The 22,605-nt window shown below is 36.7% G+C and overlaps 1 protein-coding gene across 1 annotated transcript; it reads right to left on the bottom strand.

Moving 5' to 3' along the window:
• Window positions 1–1,390: 1,390 nt before the first annotated feature.
• LOC103770121 (putative interleukin-17 receptor E-like) lies at window positions 1,391–21,842 on the bottom strand. The gene is made up of 14 exons (XM_008937372.1): window positions 21,701–21,842; window positions 20,766–20,875; window positions 19,198–19,312; window positions 17,750–17,794; window positions 16,903–17,042; window positions 16,668–16,739; window positions 14,943–14,997; window positions 11,977–12,140; window positions 9,602–9,646; window positions 8,910–8,967; window positions 8,431–8,576; window positions 4,694–4,751; window positions 2,411–2,465; window positions 1,391–1,418 (listed from the first exon to the last, which is right to left on the bottom strand). The coding sequence occupies exons 1-14, from the start codon at window positions 21,798–21,800 to the stop codon at window positions 1,391–1,393; spliced, it is 1,191 nt and encodes a 396-aa protein (XP_008935620.1). The 5' UTR covers window positions 21,801–21,842.
• Between the last annotated feature and the right edge of the window lie 763 nt (window positions 21,843–22,605).

Raw genomic sequence — 22,605 nt, 5'->3', positions numbered from 1 at the left:
ATCTGAACACTTTGCTGACCAAAAGTTGATCTGAACACTGTAGAAATCAACCTTTCATACATAAAAGACTTTTCCACTGGAGGAAAGTGAAGAGAGTAGTGCTGCGATGCTCTCTCAGTTGAATGGCTGAATGTCTTGTTTCTGGCTGCAGTCTGGAGGGTATTAAAGGAAAAGCAGATGTATGAATACTTCAGTGCTTCTATTTCACAGCCAAAGCAAGTAACTAAATGCTTTAGGAAAGCTGCCTTGCTGCCTCTGCTTTTGGAGCTGTAGAACTGCTTGGAATAAGAGTATACCTAATAGATGTACGGTCTACACAATGAACTTTTGTTATCAAAGGAGCCAAACAGCATTTGTCTTCTTCAAGGCACCTCAAAAACCTTGTGTTTCAATACAGCAGATGTATCTCTTACACCATATTTTTCTCCTATAAATTCTTCTTTGAAAGTCTTGAAACAAAAAAACACATTCAGATGGAAAATATCTTTTTATTGATCAGCTTTATGTTCCAGGCCTTCAGTCCCCACCCATGTTCCTGATCCCACATGAGCAATTCCACATGGTTTCAAGATTTGCTGTTAATCATCTTTTAGTTGACTTTATTTCCTTGTTACACAACAGGAAATAAGGATGTTTGACAGGAGTATTCAGTGAAATAAAGGCCAAATGTTTGATAATCACAACAGTGTGTAACATTATCCTCAACAACTGAGTATAAATACTGATATAATGGGGGAAAAAAAAATTCTTTTCACTGAACTATTTCTTTCTAGGCTGGACTTCCACACAACCATTTTAAATAACTATCAAACCAAAGACATGTAGCTCCTCAGACAGACAGGAAAGTTATCTCCAAGTCAAACACAAATGCAAAACCAGAAAGAAGTTGTTAAACATATTTAAGAAATATGGTCTGTTGTGGTAAGATCATCAGAATGATATCAGAAAACAAAGGAAATTACAAAGAAGGATAATGTAACAAAGCTGAGAAAACTTCCTCCATTCTTCATTTCTCAAGAAAATGACTTATGCTTCAAGAGCAAAGGTTACAAATACAAAAACATGAAATACAAGGCACTATGAAAGTACGTGCTTGTAGCATGTTATATATAAAATATTAAGTTAGAAGGAAAATATGAACCTGATTCTCTAAGTGTTCTAAGATATCTTTTGCTTTGAAATTCTGGGAAATGAGGAATCATAATCCATCTTCTTTTGGACACATTAGAAAAGGCTTAACTTGCTAAATTCTTCACTCATGAGAATAATCTCACAGTAATTATCAGAAACTAATGACATAAAAGATAACCAGTTAGACATTTGCAAGTTAGGCCAAAATACAGCTTGATGTTGAGAAGATACTAAGGATCTTGAAAATGTGTTGTTAAATTCATTGCAAGGAATGCGCACTCTTCATTCTAGGGGAAAAGCAGAAGAGGAAAGAAGATTGGCTTTTTTTTCCTCTGAAGTGTGAGGGAGTTCATTGCATTCGTGTATAGTTGCAGTTAAATAACAAATCTAACCATTTGTCTCCAGTTTATAATCACAGTCCAAGCAGCACTCATATGAACAAATGAACAAAACTAACATACTTTATTCTGAACGGTATTTTGTGACAAGAGAAAAAAGCCAAAAACTGTCTCAGGGCAAAGACAGTGGCCTTTTCTCAACCATGACTTGCATAACTTCTGCAGGGCTGCATCTTTTTCCTGTCTTTGAACAAGGGATTTTTAGAGCATCTTCATTCTCTCTGGAGTTCTAGGTTGCTCTGCTATTCTAGGTTGCCTATAAAAGGGTATCATTAAGGGAAGAGCATTTTTAAGTGCTCAGGGTCTACCAAATCATACATCCATGGGCTGCATTAATTATGGATTTGTTTACAACCTAGAGTAGTTGTTTTGCAAAAGGCTGTGGGATTGAAAAGAAGCATGGGAATAGCTGACCAGACACATCTAATGAGTGAGATCACAGAGGGGACTGCTCTGTCTGCATTCGACAGGGAGAATGCAAGGGGCAGGTACTAATGATGTCAATGTCATGTGCAGCAAATCTGAGATTGTTCTAGGGCTCTTGAGAGTTGTCTTGTTACTTTCCAAACTTCTCACTTGCACTGGTTATTTGTCTCCCTTTGTCCTCCCTCCCTCTCTCTGTCAACAAGGCAGCTACCGCTGATGCCAGACTGCACTGTGGTGCAACAGAGAGAGAGCAAGAGGAGACAGAGCCCAGGAGCAAGAGATGTCTTCTGTAGGGACAAGAAAAGGGAAGAGATAGGAACCTGATATTCTTGCTGGTTAGTACAAAATGCATTCAGATGTTACTTCTGTTCTTTACAGAGACCAATGATACATTTTCAGGATAAACAACTCTATCAACACTAAAAGATGTTTTAAACTATATGTTGGATGGATACCTGTGTGTCATGGCCTTTGCAGGGTTTCCATCACCATATCTCTGACCACGAAAACCTGAAGAAAAAAGTTTATATGAGGGTTGCCATTTTATTTTCATTATGAGTAACATATTTATTCTCACATTAACTGATTTGGGTTAGTGCAATGAATTGCAGTATAATTCATTCTACATGCCAGAAAACTCTCCTTGCAGCTGGGAAGAGAGCAGCCTTCATGATGGTTAGCTACACTGATTTCTTTTCATTTTTTTTTTTAATAATAAGTACTGTCATCACTGGAATCTTGGTCTTGAGTAACAAAACACATGTTAATAACACCGTGGTGCCTTCAGACACACTAAGGCTGTTTGATAACTTTAACAGCAATATTTAACAATGTAAATGTCTATTTTAAAAAGATGTATGCAGTAAATATTTACATTTTTTCCACTATGCCATTATATCCACTATGATATAAGATCATTTCCCATTTACTTTGACATTTATGTATAATCCAAACTCTCATAAATTATGGAAGAATCTTAGGTTTAATATTTCCTTCACCTTTATGTGGATTGTTTTTATTAACATCTTGGATTCAAACACAATAGCATCCCAGTGTAAGAATTAACACCCTTGTTGATACCACCTGTAAGAAACTTCCATCACCTCCTGATTTTAAAAAGCTAGTGCTTGAGAAAATACCTTTGTCAGAGAAAATAAGCATTTAAGAAAATGGAAGTCCTTAATAGTAATGCTATTACTGTTACATTAAAAATATCTTTCACATGATGGCTCTTGACAAGTCATTAAGAACATAGGAATTACAGCAATGAGTAGGATCTACATAGTTCCATGTCCCAGTTCTGACAATGACTTGTACCAGATGACTTAGAGGGAGGTTTTAGGAAACCCTCCCTGACAGAGATGGAATTATCCACTTGCTAATGTGGACTGCATTATCCCAAAAATATAAAGCAAGGCAGAATCCATGAAGCATGAGGTAGTCTCCTCTATACAACAAATATGATGATCACATATTATAGCTTTGATATTCTTGATATGTGCACAGTTTCTCCTATTTTTTTCCTGAATCTCCACAAATTCTTGATCAGACCAAAAACTCGTGACAAGAAGTTTCACATTTAAATCAAGTAATATGCCCCAAAAGTTCTTTAGTAATTTTTTGGGTTTTTTCCACTATTTTCATTTAATATACAGACCCATTCTCTCGTACTATAAATTAAAGGGGAATTCCCAGGCTGCTGCCTCTGGAGCCTTTCATTATTTTACATGCCTTAGTCATACTCTTCGCATTTGTTAAAAGGAAAATATGAATAAGGAAAATGCATCCAGACTACATGAATGACAACACTCTGATTATTTAACTGATTCAACTTGAGTGGGCTTGTTATGAGTTTTTAAGTGGAGAAGAAACCTTAACTAGCATTATGCAAGTGCTTGCACAGAGAGCTACATTTAGACTACAAGTTCAAGCCCTCTCCTTTTTGTATCAGGCTTCCAAATCTGAAGCTATAGTTAACCGGCATGTATTTCTAGACAACAGAGAAAATCTGTCATAGGAGTCACAATGTTTACAATGAACTTGGGAGGAGAGGTTGGTCGGTTGGGTTTGTGGAGGTGTTTTTGGCAATGCTCAGATTGAACCTTCTCTTGCCTTGACTCCTTTTAGATGTTTTATTTTTAGTCAATGCACGTCTGCACTCTTCACCAGAAACCCTGCAGTCTGAGTCCGCCCCGAACTCGTTAACTTCTACCACACCTCACTTTCAGGACTTGGAGATTTCACAATATTCTGCCTCCATATCTGAGTGTACCTCAAATCCTAGTAATATTCTCACTGTACTTGTGCAGTGGAGGGAGGTAAAACTGTCCCATTGCAGAGGTGGGGAATGAACAGCAGGGCTGCGCTGCAGACACTGCAATGACAGCCCTGTCTGCCGACTCGTCAAAGACTGTTTTGAACTAGTTACCTCATGTACTGGCAGCAAGGTAAATATAGGTGTGGCATGCAGAGCCTGGCACAGGATGGAAAATTCACCCAGGAAGCAGAGGGAAAAGGCAGCCATACAAGCTGCCCTTGCAGCAGCTAATGAAAAGCTAGTTGAGGTACCTGAGTCCGTTGTCTATACAGGAAGCTGAGCATATCCAGCCCACGTGCAGACATCCACATTTAGTCAGATGAATCCCACTTCAGTTTCCCAGTGGAAACACACTCCACCTGAGTCATTCTCTTCTATACAGCCAGAACCTAGTACTTTTTTTGTTGACATTCATACTTACCACAGTGGATATCACAGATCTGCAGTGGAACTGAATAATCTACATCTGTCCTCCAGCCCTTTTAAGGGAAAGAATTGAAATTTATTCTCCTTTCAGCAGAACTGTTACTAAACACTTGTGTTGACAAAATGAGACTGCTTTATTAGTTTACTCAAATGACTGCATTTTAAAATCTGTTTTAAAATAAATACATATGGAGACTGCTGGTCTAGTGCATATTTAGTGAGTTACAATCCTTTATAGGTTTCCAAATAATAAAGTGAATCAGATTATTTTGGGGGAGTGGGTGAGAACTGTATTCTGACAGACAGTCTTATTTACAAAATAAACTATTTATGCAGGTAAACATAAGTTTTACCATCAAATCTGATTTACAACTCTCATTACCCAGAAGGCACTTGCCAATCTCACTTTCATCTTGTCCCTTTCTTCCTAGCAGGAGAAAGTGAAGCTCAGAAGTGCCTTCCAGGGCAGCTGCTGGAGCCTCACAGCTCCAGCTGTCAGTCTTTCTCATCCCAGTTTCTGCTCTGAACATTAACCCCAGAGAGCAATAAACCAACCAGCTTCACGCTCATCTTCTGTTAAATTTGTGTCTTCACAAAATTTGCTCAGCTCTGCACTCAGGAGTGCAAATTCAAGCATACTATGCACTTACTGTGCTGTTTGCAATATGCCCGACCTTTTCCAGCTAATGTCAGGTTTGGAAAAATTCATCAATTTATTTTGATACCTTGGAACTTTGTTCAAAGGAACATATGAAAGCAGGATTAACAATTTCCTGATGATATCCTTTTATCTGCCACTGACAAAGGAACAAGATCACAGGAGCAACTTCTCTGTTAATTAATGTCATCTCGACAAGAGGTGGTGACAGTACATCAAGCTATAAGTAATACTCTGTCAACTCCTTTTGCATGATATTCGGATTTGGCTGGGAGAAGAAAGCAATGAGAGTGCCTGTTCGGGGTTTTATTTCTGTTATTATTATTGTTATGATATGTTTATTTTGTACAGAGTACCTGGCGAAATCAAAACTCATACCTGAATGCAAATTGTTGACTCACACATTTCCCGTGACATAGTGATTGATATAGAATCTCCCTAATGAAAAGAAAACAATTGAAAACTATTATTTTCTATCTCCTTGAAACGATGAAAATGTGTTGTGACTCTCCAGCTCTTTGATTCATACACCAACCAAGAATATATTAATAAATACATTATTAAGAAACAATTATTTTTATTAATAATATTAATTATATTAACACTATTGCTTATAAATTATTAATTAAGTGTATCTTCATTATGGAAGGTTATTTATTCTCAGAGATATTCCTGATCTCAATCATCATATGCGACTGCTGTAGTTTTGCCAAGCACAATTTGGGCAGCACAAGAACACAAATATTCCTGCATTTTATGGTGTGAGCCCCCACCCTGCCCACCATGGCTGTTCACACCACATTAGCCCATGAGCATCTTTTCCCTGGTGTATATGAGTGAGGGAATAACCCTTTCTTTACAGTTTTTATGGATTTCCCATCACATCATATGCCAAGAACAACTTCAGCCTTAGGGTAAAATTGTCCTAAAGTACTGTAGTGACACTTAATGTTTGATTGTTTATGGTTTGTCCTTAAAATAATGTTAGGGACTCCACTAATAGCCATGAATCCTACACTATTATCTTTAGTGTGGCAAAGTCCTAAAATAATTTGGGGTAAATTAGGTGAATATGTTCTTTTTTGAATATGACTGAACAGAGATTACTATGTAGAAAATGGATGCTGGTTTCTAGGAACACAGAGCTAAGTCCTGGTGAAAACTTTTGTGTATGTTGCTCGTGGTGTTGACACAGGAACTGTATGTAATTTACGCAGGCTCCCATACTGTTGTAGTAGCAAAGGACATAACAGCTTTGTACCAGAGGGAAGAAAACAGCATTTTTAAATGCATCGGTGCCCTTCATGAAACACACACTTCAATACCCAGCTGTGATCTATTGGTGCTCCACCATTACTTAGCAATTTATGCAGAGAACCTTGTAAAACAGAAATCTAAACTCCACAGAGTACGTGTGAAATAAACCAGTTTAAGGGAAGTGATACTGTAAGTGTTCACTAAACGTACTGTTCGACAACTCTTTTACTGTACAGATTTCCATCTCTGCCAGGACTACAGGATTTCCCAGGGACCTTGCCCCATTAGGGCAGACTATTGATAACACCACCAATGCCCTCTGTGGTCTCTATTGATTATGGTAGGTTGGTTTTATTGTTTTGTTTTGTTTTGTTTTCCTACACCTTTCCCCATGATTATTCAGTTCTGGGATCTTCTGCAGGAAGAGTTACCATATTCCACTTAAGCATATCCTCAGCTTGAGCAGGAAAGCAGCTCTCCTATATTCATCACCAGGGATGTAATAAAGACCTAAAGTGATTCACTAGAAAATAAATTCATCTTTCAGTGTCCATCCCTTTGAGTTAAAAAAGTCATTTGTAACTGCTTGATTGCCAGCTACCCCCTAGTATGTGCACCCTGCACATTGAAAGCATCTGATGTACTTGAAAAATTAACAGTTGCAGCATGAACCTGCATACTGTGGCAAAGGAAGAAGTGTATCTGGAATATATCCTAAAAAGAGAATAGGTTTAGGAGTTGCAGCATGCTCGTGTCTTCTAAAGCACATCCCCCTATAGCAGAGAATGGTCAGTGGGCAGGGTCAGGAATAACAGTATAAGTCACAATATATGGGTTTCTCAGCTTTCTCAAAATCCATAATATGACATCTTATATATATGGTCAGTGGACCAGAAAGCAGGAGCACACATTTAGGGGTGGACATAAGACCACTGAAGAACTTGAACCAGCAGGATGCCTTGCATCATGGTGGTCCTAGGACCACTAGATCCTAGTAGCTCCTAGGATCTATCCTGCTAATAGTCTCCTATTTGAAAAATAATGCTATTCTATATTATGCCACTCTTCTGCTCTTTGACCCACTTTCCAGATGTGCCTCTCAACAGGTCACAAGTCAGGTCAGCCAGGTAACTGATAGGCAGTGCTGACAGGCAAGGGCAAGCCACAGTGCTGCACTGAAAATGTATGAGATGCAAGCCTAGTTACAAGAGAGGAATGAGTCTCCAATTTCATGACTAGCTGCTTCCTGAAACAGAAGTCACACCCTGCTACAATCTTTTCCCTCTCTCCCCCCCACTTTCCTGGAAGAGGCAGTTGTGTAGTCACACAGCCAGCCAGCTCAAAAAGCTGATTTGGCTGAAATTTTACCTTTTTTGTGTGTTGAGTTTGTTTTGGCAGCTGTGAGATTTAGTGTGGCTAAAAGATTGTAACAGATTTATGCCTCAAGTTTTAAATTTCCTGACGTGAGATTGGCCAAGTCAGCTGTCTCAGTGACCCATATATGGCACACTAACACTACCATTTGCTGTATACAGTATAGACATATTACACAACAAAAATGATGTTAAAAGAATGTTCAGGTTCCAATCAATAGTTACTTCCTTTGAGGTGACTCATTTGACTTCAGGATCCTTATTTATTTCTTGCTTCAGTGTGAGATCAGAATTAGAACTACATGTTTTAAAAGTGTTCCAGTAATTGTTTCGATGTGTGTACGCCTGGGTCTTTTAATGCTTTCAAGCTGCAGAATGACACATGGAATGCAGTTAGATACATTTAAGAGTTTTACTAATGTTTAAGAAATAATAGATACAAACCCCAGAGACTGAATGGTGCATCCCCACAGATTGGCACGTGGCCAGCTGGGTCCTGTTGCACACAAGCACTGAGAACTGGGCCTTGGTTTGAGATGTGAAGAAAACTCGGATTTGTTCTGCGGCTGCACCAGCTCTCATTTTCCAAGCTGGTATCAGGGGAAAAGACTTACTTTTAGATGTACAAGGACTATGCATCATAGTCTAAATTGTTATATTTAAAATAAATTACTTTTTAATTGAAGTGCTATCAAATGATATGCAAGTAATTATTTTGATCCCCACAGGTTAATTTTTATACTGATAAACTCTTGATTTGATGGGGATACGTAGAAGTAGCAAACTGACACATCTCTTTGCCATAATTTACAAGATACAGTGAGATGAATACATCTCACTTACTGGAGAAGGCTCATATCTAACTACTGATATACATATTTTGACATTATATAATTTAAAAAAAAAAATATATATATATTTACCTGGAAATTCTCCATGAGCAAATGGACACTTAACCCAAGAGCCTTGCTTGGTTGTAAACTGAAACCAGAGAATTCTGTCAGAAAGAAGTGATTTTTCAATCTAATCTCTGGCTACAGATTCAACTGGAGGTTGTCTGTGCATTCCAGAAAGCTAAAGAAAGTGAATTCACAGCTTTCCTGGTAAATGGTATCTTCCAACCCTTGATTTGAATTAGATTCCCCAGTTCTTCAGATATTTATGCACATGCCTATTTTACAAAAAACATGTAGTTCCACTGACTTAAAAGTAATTTAAAAGAAAACAATAATGTGCCTATATTAACTTCATGTGGCAATCTTTCCTCAACTAGAATAATAAAAGATACTCCAGTAAGTGTAGTGTATCAATCGTTTTTATTACCAAATATTTAATATGAAAAACTTCATATGGTAAGTTTAGTGCATGCTTCAGAGTTTGCATTTACCTAAAACCATCTTTCTCCCTGCTTTTCATAAGCAGAGAACATAGAGGGCACAATGTGACCCATATCATTGCTGATGTACTTAGAAAGAACCTCCTTTTAATCTAATCTTTCACATTTCCTTCATTCTTACTTCCCATTCATCAGACAAAATATTGATCCTACAGAACAATAGCAAATCATTTTTGAGAGCTGACAGTTAATAGGTGTTTTACAAAGAAATCCCTTTACCTTCATGCAAAGTCTCGGGTGAGTGTCCACACGAGAATATTTAACCTGCTTGAAAAAGAGCACTCAGCATTAGCCAGTGTCACGAAGTCAATTACCCTAAAATTTCATGGTTTGATTACTGAGAAAGGAACTGGTTTGTTTACTTTATAAACAAGGCAGGAACTTAATCACATAAAATAGTAAGTATAGAAACAGCCACTACTTTGGATTACTCAAAAATTTGCTTATTTTTATCTGTAACAAGTAGCATTTTTTATAGTTGGTCTGACCCATTACAGCTAAAGAAATTGATTCTATGGTGGCTTCTGTGCAAAATTCTGATTACACAGTTGTCCCTTTTCAGTCCCTTATCCACCATTCAACGACTCAGCAATGACTGAGCAGTTAGTTGTTGGTCATGGTCGTTTACCATGCAATGATTTCAGCAGAACATTTAAACATCTACCCAAAAGTGTTGTTCCACCTTTCACTCAGAAATTTTTCAATTTTCCATATCCTGATTCCAGAAAAGAAGACACCTATAGACTGGACTCCAAATATCCACTTAAGTGACCTACAAAACATTGCTTTCTTGATTAACAGCTGTTTGTCCACCAAGGGCTTTACCATGGGCTGCTACCCATGTAAATGATCTTACTTCAGTAACCACTCTTGCTCAAGGAACTGAGCACAACGGACTCTATACACAACACATGGCATCAGGACCAAACACCTCTCTCCTGTAATTTTTTTGAGATGAATGTAATGAATGTCCTCAGGTATGTCTACAGTAGGGTCACAGAAGATAGTTCTGTCAGAGTCCACTCAAATATGGAGACAGCATTGCCATCCACAGAGAAAGCCTCACCCTAATTATAGAGAAGAGTTATGTAGCTTTAGGGCCCAAGTCACTACATCTGCATGGTATTAGAGTGTGCAGCATTGTGTGGATTTACTTGGGGAGCTGGCACTATGTGAGGAATCTCTGCAGTAGTCTCCAGCACACAATACAGATGTTCTTCAGGGTTACAGTGCAAGAAATGGACCAAAGTCACTATCAAACCTTTTAGGATGAATTAAAAAAAAAAAAAAAAAAAGGTGGGAGGGAATTAATCCTGTCCATGTATATTAATAAATACAGAAAAATATTCATCACCTGTAATAAACTAATCTTGGATTGTGTTCTGGGTAATAGATACGACCATTACCAGTTAAACCTCATTTTAGGCTTTTTCTTTTTTTTTTCCTGCAAGCAATGAGTTGTACTTGTCAGCAAATGACAAATTCCACAGGGACAACTCTCATGCATAAAATTAAATAAATTTAGAGACCAAAACCTTGTTGAAAACAATAAAATCGTGCATCTGAACAATCACTAAATGCTTGGCCAAGACTTCCTAATCAAAAAAGCATTCAACACTTTTCAGTCAGCCCCCCTGCCAATAATGTCATAATAATACTCATAAAGTTTCAACAATTTATATGTTATTTTATATGCTTTTTTGGTTGTCATCTCAAGTTTATTGCCTTCTCTCCACAATCAGGAAAGCCCAAAATTCTGCTTTTCAAGGTGAAAGCCAGAATTCTAACCAAGCTCATAAATCCAGTGCATTCAGCATCATGGGACTTCAGATTGAAGTATTAAGCAGTTCAAGACACATGCAGGGAAAAACTCTTTTCAACTTTAGAACATAAGTGCTGGAAGAAGTGAGGAACCTGTTATTTCAATACACAGAATTTCAAGACATTTGACCAGTTTGAGGAAGGCACTTCAAAGAGATCTGAACAGAGTACAAAACAATTATGCCCTACCAATGTACAGTTACATCTCCACCAAGATTTAAAGAGATTTAGCTTCGTCTCACATTTTAGGTGCTTAAATGTAGAATATCCAAATATGATTTAAGCACAATGGACTCTTGTCAGAGTCAGTGAAGAGTTACCTTCACAGAGAAGTCCTTCCAACCTTTCTTACATGCCTATCTTCAGACAAGAAGAGTTGTCTTCTTAATATGTCAGTTTCATTTACACACTTTAAAGGGAATTTAAGAGGAGTTGCATGGACCTGAACACCTATCTTTTAGACAGCAAAGTTAGGGCAGATGAATCATGCCTTTACTATAAATGAAAAGCAGACCCTATTTGCACCAAAGAATTTAGCAAACATTACTAGCTTCACAGTCATCTCCACTTTTTATTTCTTCATAGTGAGTCAGTCAATATGAGCTCTTCAAATAAATCATGTGGTTAGTGTACAAGAACAGACTGTGACTATGAATAGTTTTAAGTATCAAAGAAGAATTTGCAACTGCTTTCATTCCAAAGTCTAGCTCCCCATTATGCCTGTGGTCATGGCATTCAATCTCACAGTTTGAATAAATCTGCATAGCTCTTACTTTCTCAGAAGAATTTTTGGAAGAGTTTTCTATATCCTCACAGTAGTCGTTAGACTTCATTAACCTGCATAGGTTAACCACGACAAGCACAGGACAGGCTGGCTCCCAAGCTAGGCTTTGTGTTGCTGGGTTGTAAACGATATTGTCCCATAGCACCTTCGTATCTGTGCACAAAGAGTGGAAACGTTATTCAAGATGTCTATAAATTAATCAAAAATGTTCATAAATCTGGTACCTATGCATGTGCTGAAAACCAAAAGCATGACTTTTCCATTTCCTTGTCATTTTCATCTATCAGAACTGCAGTGTTTCACATTGTATACTGGGTAAACCTTAAATTCATCCCACCGACGTGTTGGCGTTTACCAGAGGTTCTCAACCTGAGAGCTTAGTCTTACCAGCCTCCATCATGGTGATAGAAAGGCACCACCAGTGGGTAAACCTTAAATTCATCCCACCGATGTGTTGGCGTTTACCAGAGGTTTACATGAGAGCTTAGTCTTACCAGCCTCCATTATGGTGATAGAAAGGCACCACCACGGAATGAGGCCTCCTCAGCTCTTAAGTAGGCTGCCCTGGAAGTGCATTCTATGCCCATCAATCACAAGCAAATTCCTAACCAAGGACCTTCAGTTAACTTTGTATTGTAAACTGGAATGAATCCATACATTAGTAACTAGAAGTCATAGTGTTGGAGACTCAGACTCTGTGTCTTGTGTGTGTGACTTACATACACACAACATATATGTGAGAAGATAAATTCAAGACTTTAGCTGAATAGCAATAACTCCAATAGTGAACAAAGCTGTGCAAGTAATTAGCAGTAAGTAATTCTACAGCATTTGTATGAATTTTCTTTCTATGTGTTCCAGGCACACTAATTTCAAAGCTAGTCAACATCTATTTGAAAATATCTTAAAGAGGCACTATTATAAAATAAAATCTCTCTAATTTATTTGATTGGTCAAATTAGTCACTGTAGTGACTTTATTTTCCATTTAGTAGCACATTGATGAAAGAATTTCCTGCATAAAACTCAAAATGATATACTTCATGAAGTAATTTGGAAAGTTTTACATTTGCCTAATAGTGAGAAGTATGAGAAAAATTTATTTCTGCAACTATTAGTGAAGCAAAACTTGAAAATGTGGCCAGCTGGATGTTCAAGACAAGGGAACAAACAACACCCATGACTAGAAAATGTTGCAAAGTGAAGAAGCACAGTCTACATCAAGGAGTGGAAACACCAGGTGTCAAAACTTAACTCCTATTAAGCATAACTACAAGTCATTTTGGTATTCTGTCTCTCAGAAATATCTTGAAATAAAACCTTTTGATATTTTCTAATAAAAACCTTCTATACTCTTTTATTCTGCCAAGCCTCTTGCTGTCTTAATTTTGTGTACCAACATGTATACATCAAAATACTGAAACTTTCTATGAAGTGGAACTGTTTTATTCTGGATTTTTAAAAACTGATAGAAATTTTGATTCTATAAAAAAAAAATAAAAATAAATGTTGGGTTTAATAAATAGACAGGCACTATAAAGCTAATGTTTAGAGAATATTTCACCTGACTGCAAAGTCCTGGATCCCAATAGTTCTGACTGTTTTCACAGCTATGTTTTAAATGTTGTAGGAATCTGTAATAATGTAGGTATAATAGAAGTGTAATGCTAATACTTAAGAGAATAGCACAACAATTAAGCCTTCTCAAGTTTGTTTCCTGACTTGCTCATTATTACTTGAGCTTCCTTCTGATTTACTCCTTTGTGGCATCTACTTACTTACATCATAATAAAGATGCTCATTCATCTTCAGCCTCACATAGTTACATTGTTTAATAACCAATAGACATTCATTTTTCCTTTTTTCCTCCTCCTAGTTACAATAACCCCAAAGAGTTATTACACAGAGCTGTTTCTTTCTGAACTTCAAAGCAAAGTCAGTTGGCCATCTGCAGCATGATGACCTTAAAGCCAGATCTGACTACATGACATAGACACAGCTACATACTGAGCCTGAGCATTCCTATAAACACTCTCTATTGCATAAACAGAGTGAGCAAAAAATCCCTTTTTATTTAGTCAAAATGCACTCGATTGCTGCAAGGGGATGGTAGTGTCACAAACGTTATGTTCTGCCACAATAAAATAAGTCAGAAATGAAGGCTGGGCTAAAGAGGAACTTGCTTCCTTTTTAACACAAATGTATCAGCCCTGCAAGAATGTGAAAGGATCACAGTGAATGTCTGTGCAGCTTAATGGGGTTTGGATATGCTGTTAAGGGTTGGTGGTTTTATTCTTGATGATATTTAGGGTTTTTTTAAATCTGATACTAAAATCCCTTAATGGGCTTCTTAGCATAGTCTGAGGATAAATATCATTGTACTTGTGTTGGGCATAACAAAATAAAACACATTTTCAGGCTATACTTTTTTTCTGTATTCCTGGTAAAACTTTCACTGAAGACCTGTGTAATATGACAGTTTCTCTTTCAGTTGTTATCTCAGACCAAACTGACTTTGCTGGAACACTTTGTGAGAGTAATTTCCTGTTAAGTATGGGAAGTCTCATATGCAGTTAATTGTTTTCTTTTTCAACTCCCTTTTTCCTCCTCTAAGTGGGGTATCAGATACCTTCAAATCTCCTTGAAGACCTCTTCTCACATCAGCATTTCAAAGCCAATGTTGGTGGTTTTTCTTCCTTCTGGCCAGTTTGTGTGTGACTTACCAGAATGTGGGAAATGACTACAAAGTTACTTAGTGTTTATATTGGCATAAATTTGGTGAACAATTTGGTCTGAAAGTAAGTTATGTTGTCTACCCACAGTATAACAAAACAATATGACGATTTCCTTGAAGTTCTGCAATGTATGGTTTTCACCTTAGATGAATTTCAAATTGTGATATACTGATGGAGCTACTGAAAATCACTCATATGAAGAGTAATCACACAATACTTGCCATTTTCAAAGGGGCAAAGTTGTACCCTCCTTGCATCTGGAACTGCCAGCCAACCCTACAACCCAAAAAAAGTGTCCATTAGTTAGAGATTCTCAGATAGTGCCATTTTTAACATTTCAGAAGACAAAAGGGGACAGAAAACCCTTCCATCAGAGATAAAGATGTCTTTCATTAGAAAGTTTTGGAAGCAGGTTTTTTGAAGGATGTTGTGTACTAGATCCCTAGATTACTGTTCATCATTAGGAGGACTGGAGATGGTGATCCCTTCTAGCACTATATTCCTACTATTTCTGAGTTGTATATATTTAGCCAAACTTAAAATAGAAAGTCTTCCAGTTTGATTTTTGTTAAGTTTCCTCCAGTGTCATTACTTTCTAGGAGTGACACATTCAAGAATCATAATATCTTAATCCGCATGGTAAATCCTACCCCAAAATTCACTGAGAAACTAGGTCACCTAGCGTTCTTATATCTTACCAAGAACATATTACATTGGTTTGGTGAGGTTTTATTTCTTTTTATGAAACATATTCCAAAATCCAGTTTCTCAGATTATCAGAAAAAAAAATCTGTAGCTATCCTGGATATATTCATGGAATTCAGTTTATCCCTCTTCATTCTGTTGGCAAGAATGGCTTTAGCTTAAAAAAAATCTGTTATCTTTCCTTATGACTGACCCTTCTGATGTGTATTTAAACAACACATATTTTCTCTTCTCATGTGTTTTACCAGACTAATGAAAACATGCTCTTTGAATCTCCTTTATATGACAATCTCTCCATTCCCCCACCATTCTATTTTTTTTTAATTTATATCTTCCATTCGATTTAATCTTTCTGGAATATGGATACAAGAACTTCCTACCCTACTTCAAAGAAGGCCTGGCCCATACTTCCCTTGGGATAATCTAACCTACTACAACTTTGTTCACATTTACATCATGTAAGCATGTTAGCTTAATTATCCTCCAATGAACTATTACACCCAGATCTTTTTTCCTCCTCTGTTATTTCTAAGTGAAGGCTCACATCCTACAGCAAGAATTATTTTTATCAAAGCAAAGGCATGAACTTGCACTTCATCCTCCTTTAGTTATTTCATGTATGAAGAACTTGTCTCTTCCAGTTATCCTGACCCTCTTCCATTTTGATTACACCTCTCAACTATATCATCAGCAAGTCTCATTAACACGTTCCCACCTTTTGTGCCCATGTCATTGATGAAAATATTTATATAAGAACTTCTCTAAGTGTGATCCTCAGATAACCTTCCTACTAGCACAGCCCCATTCAACAGCAGCTGAGTTAGCCCTCCAGGTATGTGTTATCTACCATACAAATCTTGTTGACACCTCCAGCTTCCTCAATCCATCTTTTAATTTCTTATGCAACACTATATCAAATAATGTGACTGAATTTCAGCATAACAATTTTTCTGAATTTTCATTGCTTATAAAAAGTCAAAATAATCTTACTAAATGCTTTCCATATATTTTTGTACATTGTATCCCATTTTCTTTTTATCTCCATGTTTTAATTAGTGCTTCCTAAAAAAAAAAAAAAATCTCTTCTACATTTACATAATCATAATGTCAGACAAACCTTAGTCAGAAACTTAAGTCTAGGTCCTTTTTCTATAGATTTTTCCTCCTTTCTTAGCATAAATCCCAGATAAAGTTTCTTTAACCAGAAACACAAGTATATACCAAATTCTAGGCTGCATTACCTCAATGCAAAGGCAAGGGAGTAGCTGAGAATATTTCAGAGAAACTGATTTTAAAGATTCCTTCCCTTTTATCTGAAATGAAAAAGATGGTCATGAATCCAGAACATTAAGTGACTTTTAATAAAGCTAAATACAGATATAGAAGGGCATTTACTATAAGGATGACCTCAATGAGCATTTCCATCTATAAGTCACCCCACACCAGTTCAACAAACTGCTTTTAGCTTTAACTCACCACAGCAAATGCCCCCACATCTTCACAGGTAAACCATTTGTGGCACAGGCGAATATAATAATCCTGATCTTGAAGAAAGTTGGATACATTCACTGATATCATTTTCCTTGCCCTGTCCACATTATATTCAAACTTTCCAGCTGAAAAAGAAAATTCAAGCATGAAATTATCATATCTGATTTTGAATTAATTCTTTCTTTATCTTGATATTCCTACAGATATTCTTATTTTATAAGATATGATCGTTTTTATGAGGATAAATTTCAATATTATAGTTTAAAATTAGCACTGGCAATACTGAGAGTCCATGCTACCTACCAATTGTACCTTAGTACTTGAAATGTAGTTCATGTACAAATACTTGAGATATACACACTAATACTACTAAAAAAGCTGACTATCCCAAGGCTCCAAATTCATTCCACAGAGAATATGTGCAACTATGTTAGACAAATACAATATGTAGAGGATGGGGGGGATGTATGTTTATAGGTGTGCCAAAATCAGGATAGCAGTTTGGCAAATTAATTTCAATCTATTTATGAGGTCTGTCTACAGACAAGATATAAAACCAACCGTCCAAATTGCATGAAAAGGACACAAACCCATTCCAAAAGTTTAGGTATTACATAAATTGTCAATATCTTTATCTGTTACTTAGCATTTCCATGTCAATGTAAAGAAGCATATTTTCTAGGACATTACCTATCAACTAGATTGTGATTATAAGTAATAGTAGTTGTAAATCATAATTTATTTTCCCTGCTTATTCAGTTATGAAAACATATCATTGTACAGGTCACCAGATATATCTCACAGATTCAGGTTGTATAGAAGATGAGTTCACCTGAACAGGCTGGAATGTATTTTCCCACATCACTGTTTCTGCAATCTGCAAAACAGAAAGCAGGGTTTTCTTCAGTGCTGCTTCATTCATAGAACTGTGTAAATCATCTGCTAAATTATCCAATAGCTTCCCAACATGAAATCTGTCTTTTATACCCTTCTGAAAGCAGATTTACATCCACTTCAAGATAAACAGCAGAAAAAAGTGCCCTTACCACACACAGAGATTATATCACAACTTGCCTTAAGGAGCTATCTCACTAGTGTATGGTTACTACTGGAAAATCTCAGCAGCAGCTTAAGGTGGCAACCTAGGATATAACACTGCACTGCTTTACCTAGTACCTAACAATAATTTAAATAATAATAAATAAATAATTTAATTTATTCTTTCTTTGAAAGCTACTCCTGTTGTTATACATGCTACTTCTTCTGTTATAAAAAACTACATTTTTGCTATTCTGACTCTACTCTAGGCTTACAAAGAAACACCCTATTTAGCTCCCAGGGAGCGTATCAACATTAGAGGCCAGGTGATACTTTCAGAACTAACAGCTAATATTTCTATCTCCAAAACTTAAATCTCATTTAAGAACACTAATTTGGCTCATAATATGTCACCTACTCTTTTCACCCCTCCTGGCTTAACCCTGCACTGGAGCAGCACTTTGCTGTCATTTCACCATATAGTTCTTTTCCTCAGAGAAATATTTCCTATTTTCATTTGTTTATTCACCCTTGTAAAGCATCTTAAAACTCACCTTTATAAAACCCTATTCTTGCTTCACCCTGCTGCCCCTTTATTCACAAAGTACATGTCTACTTCAGTAATGAATCAGGATTTGTCAAGAAAATGAAAAGATTTAACTACCAAAAGGTTTTACTTCTATGAAAGAGTGAATCAATTTGTATATGCATATGGTTGGCACTTTACCTCAAAAACATGGAAAAAAATGCTACCTTATCTTATTCAGTTAAAAGAAAACAGGTGATAGAAACCTAGTAAAAATGACAAGAAATTTCTTGACAAGCTTTCTTCAATCTCTGAAACCACCTGTGGCCTAGCTCTGAAGATAAGCAGAGGCTCCAGCTTATGCACAGAGAGCACACAGGACTGAACCTGCAGGCAGAGAACGGGCACGTGCCAAGCACAAAAGGCAAATTAGGTCAATGCCCAGTGGAGTTCAGATTCACACACTCTTAGATAGAAACTCAAGTCTCTGTTTTTTATCACAGCTCACACATTTATATGCATAAAAGAAATCATTGAAGTGTAGAACAAGACTGGTCCTGGCACACGTGGCCTACTATCAGTTAGATCAGTGTATCCCAGAAGATGAGTGGGCTATGCATTTGGGGTCTTTTTTTAAGTTTTTGTTTGTTTGGGTTTTTTTTCTCCCTTTAAGATGATGTTTCTTGAAAAACATCTGCTTTAAGATGTTGTCCTACCTTCAACATAGTACTCCTGACTCAGCTTGACTTCACAGTAATTTGGTATTGTTTTCATGGTCACATAGATGTGCTGTGCTACATTGACTTCAATGCAATTGAACTGTACCTGCACCTGTTTAAAACATTTAGAAAATCAAGTTTGTGCGTGGCTTCGAGAATACATGGAGAGCAATGGTTATCAGAGTTAGGCAAGTGACATTCTTTGGTCAGATTTATTTATATTTATGAGTAGTATAAGCAGTCTAAGATGTTGCAGCACTAAGAATGTAAAAGAAACAGATACCACTTAAAGGATTTCAAAGAGTTTCATTCCTTCTAATCCAAGATGTTGATATCTTCTTCACTTTCAGAAAATACCCACAAGCTATCAAATAATCCTAAAAGCATAGAAATACAGGTACCCAACACTTATTGAATCTCAAAAGCAAAAAGGTCTTGCATACTACCAAAAGTTCCAGTTTGTAGGCATTTTACAAGCAAAGACACTTGCAGAATATTTTAAAAAAAAAAAAAGTTTGTTTAAATATTAAAAAAAAAAATTGATGTTTGGTTATTGTAAGCCATTCCCTTACTGGTAGCAGTAACTATTATATTCCATAAAGGTTTTCATGTTGGATATACTTTTATTTGGTACAAGACATTTGGAAGGTAAAAGACATGTCATCAATCAAGTCACTGAACTGAAACTAAGAAAATGTCCTTAGATATGTTCATTGAGTCTTGCCTATAAACTTACCTTACTCTAAAAGCTAGCAACTGTTCCTTGTTGGCCCTCTGTTGTCTATAGGGATGTTTGATCATCAGCTGATACAGAGAATAAATTGCAGCTGCAGTTTGCCACAACTTTGTTTCACATGTGCAATCAATATAACATTTACAAAGCACATGAAGTAACACATTTCATATGGGATCAACAAGAGTTGTCCACCAGTAACTGCAAGCAAAAAATTCATGGCTTTTAAACAGCTTGTCAAGGAAGAGGGGTGTGGGGGCTTTTTTGGTTTGGTTTGGTTTGGTTTGGTTTTTCCCAGTTGTAAATTTTACTAACAAATACTTCCAGGTTTAGTTTAGTAAAAAATTGTATTTTGTTGTTGCAATTATTACCATGAGTTTAGGATAGATGTGCACAAGTGCTTAGGCACTTGGCTGTCTTCTAGATGTGTGAATTCCATTGTCAAGGTTGGACTTACATAAATCATCTGTATGCACAAAGAATCCCTGTGACATTGTACTTCCTAGCAATTAGAGTCCAACAGAAGCTTCCCCACGATTTAGTGGGCACAAAAAGAAAACTAGTGAGGTTGATATGAAAATTAGGCTTTTCAGAGGCAGCTTCCCCTTGCAAAAAGGTGAGTGGGAGAAGCATGAAAATGGTGGAGAATTGAATGTGTAGGTTATAAAAGGTCATTTTGTTACAGAGTTTCATTTAACAATGATGAAGCATACATTTCACTGCAGTTTTCCACAAAATCAAAAAGAAAAGAAAATAAGAGAGATACAATTCTTTTTTTCTCCAAAGGTTCATTAACATTTAAATGTAAACAACCCCAAAAAAAAGAGTCTACCTTCTTTCCATTAAGCATCTTGGGTTTTTTCCTAGCAAACCTCACAGTTGTGCACTGAGATTGCTGTGTGTCCAGTGAGAAAGAACATATTTCCAGCCCACGGATATTCTCTGAAATGAGTCAGGAATACATTTCAAAAATATAATTTGAGCATCTTTAAGAAAAAAAAAAACAAAAAATAAATCAAAATGCAGCATATTGTTAGCTTTTCTTCTAAGTGAAAGGCACATATTTTCTGTCTGTTAAAAAGCAGCATGGTATATAACATAGACATGGGAATAGGAGCAAGGATTTAATACAGATTGCCAGAAATTAAAACTTTAATTATGCAAATTCTTATGCGAATTGAAAAAATAGACCTATTAACTCTGAGTAAAGCACAACAGGAAATATCTAAGTGGTAACACACCAAGTACATGAATGGCAAAGTATTAATAAAAATAGACTATCCCCAAAATGTTTGAATGCTTTCATTTTATTTTAGTGTAGAATTGTAACTTCAGACACATAAATTGTTTCTCCTTCTGTTGGGGTAGTTGCTCATGGCTGAGTTACCAGGACAGAGAGAACTGGGGGGCATGCACACGTGTGAGAGCAAGAAAGAAAAGGGCAGCAGTATGTTTGGTGTACTGGTAGAGGACAAGTGAAGTGTATTATGTTGGAAGTAAAAACTCAGCTCTCTTGGATTCATTATCTCAGTTCTCATTCCCTTGAAAAGGGCCAGGGCTTTATCCTGGTTTGCAGTAAAATGGTTTCACAAAAAAAACAAAAACAAAAACAAAAACAAAATCAAAATCAAAACAAAACAAAAACTTTCTGCTATAATTACATGAAAATGGCTCAGACACAAATATTGCAATATGGAACAAAATTTGGCTGAACAGCTATAAGCAAAAAGTAAACAGAAGTTATTCTGTAGCAAATCTGCTTCCTACCATCCAGACTCAGAGTTCCTTTAATGTTTAAATGAAGAGAGCATGGGCTTCCTTGGACACATTTCATCACTGTTGAGATCTTCATGCTTTTCAGAACCATAGAAGATAAAGATGAAGGAGCATCATGGCAGAAGGTGCTAAAAATGCCACCTGAAAATGCAAACACAAAGACAGAGAAATCTCGTTGTGCACATGATACCTGGGGGAGAATGCAGCAACAGTGAAGCCTCAAGTTCTACTGAAATCAGTAGGAAAGTCACCATTGACTTCAGCAAAGCCAGTACCTAAGACTTTCACATGTCCAGCATAGCTAGTTGGCTTCACTAGGAATGCAAGGGAATTGGAAAGAACTACATTACAGATGGGATTTGATAATAAAATTCCTGCCTTAGGGAAGCGTTAACCCACAAGAGGAAAGAATCACATTTCTAACAGTTAAGGCTAGCAGAGCACACCTATACTAGTAGGTTTTTTTAATTATCATATCTGCTAGACCATGGCTAAACTAACAGTTTTTTAAATTTTTTTCTTTACCACTATCTGTATATTGTAAGCATTTTTATAGGTAGTATTTCAATTTTTGCACTGGCTTAACTTCTGCTAAAATATTACTTTCACACAAGAGGGCACCATTGCATTCCTAGTCATGGAAAAATGCCTCACACCTGTAGGATTTCCTTCTGCTTTAGACCAGAAGAGCAAGAGCGGAGTAAATATCATCTAAGGCTTCTTCAAGGTGTAAACAGTAGGCATAGAACACAGAAACTATGTCCCCTCTTATTCTTCTGTGGAAATTTAGTCATCCCAAAGCCTAGGACATTGGTTTGCACAGCCACCTTAAGTACACTAATGTAAAAAAAATAAAGAAAAGGGGGGTGTTGGGGAGGGGGAACCACAAAAAAAAA

Source organism: Merops nubicus, unplaced genomic scaffold, assembly GCF_000691845.1.
Source record: "Merops nubicus isolate BGI_N331 unplaced genomic scaffold, ASM69184v1 scaffold4723, whole genome shotgun sequence".
NCBI lineage: Eukaryota > Metazoa > Chordata > Aves > Coraciiformes > Meropidae > Merops > Merops nubicus.
The sequence above is the reverse complement of the archived record's forward strand: the minus strand, read 5'-3'. Positions and strand labels throughout refer to the sequence as shown.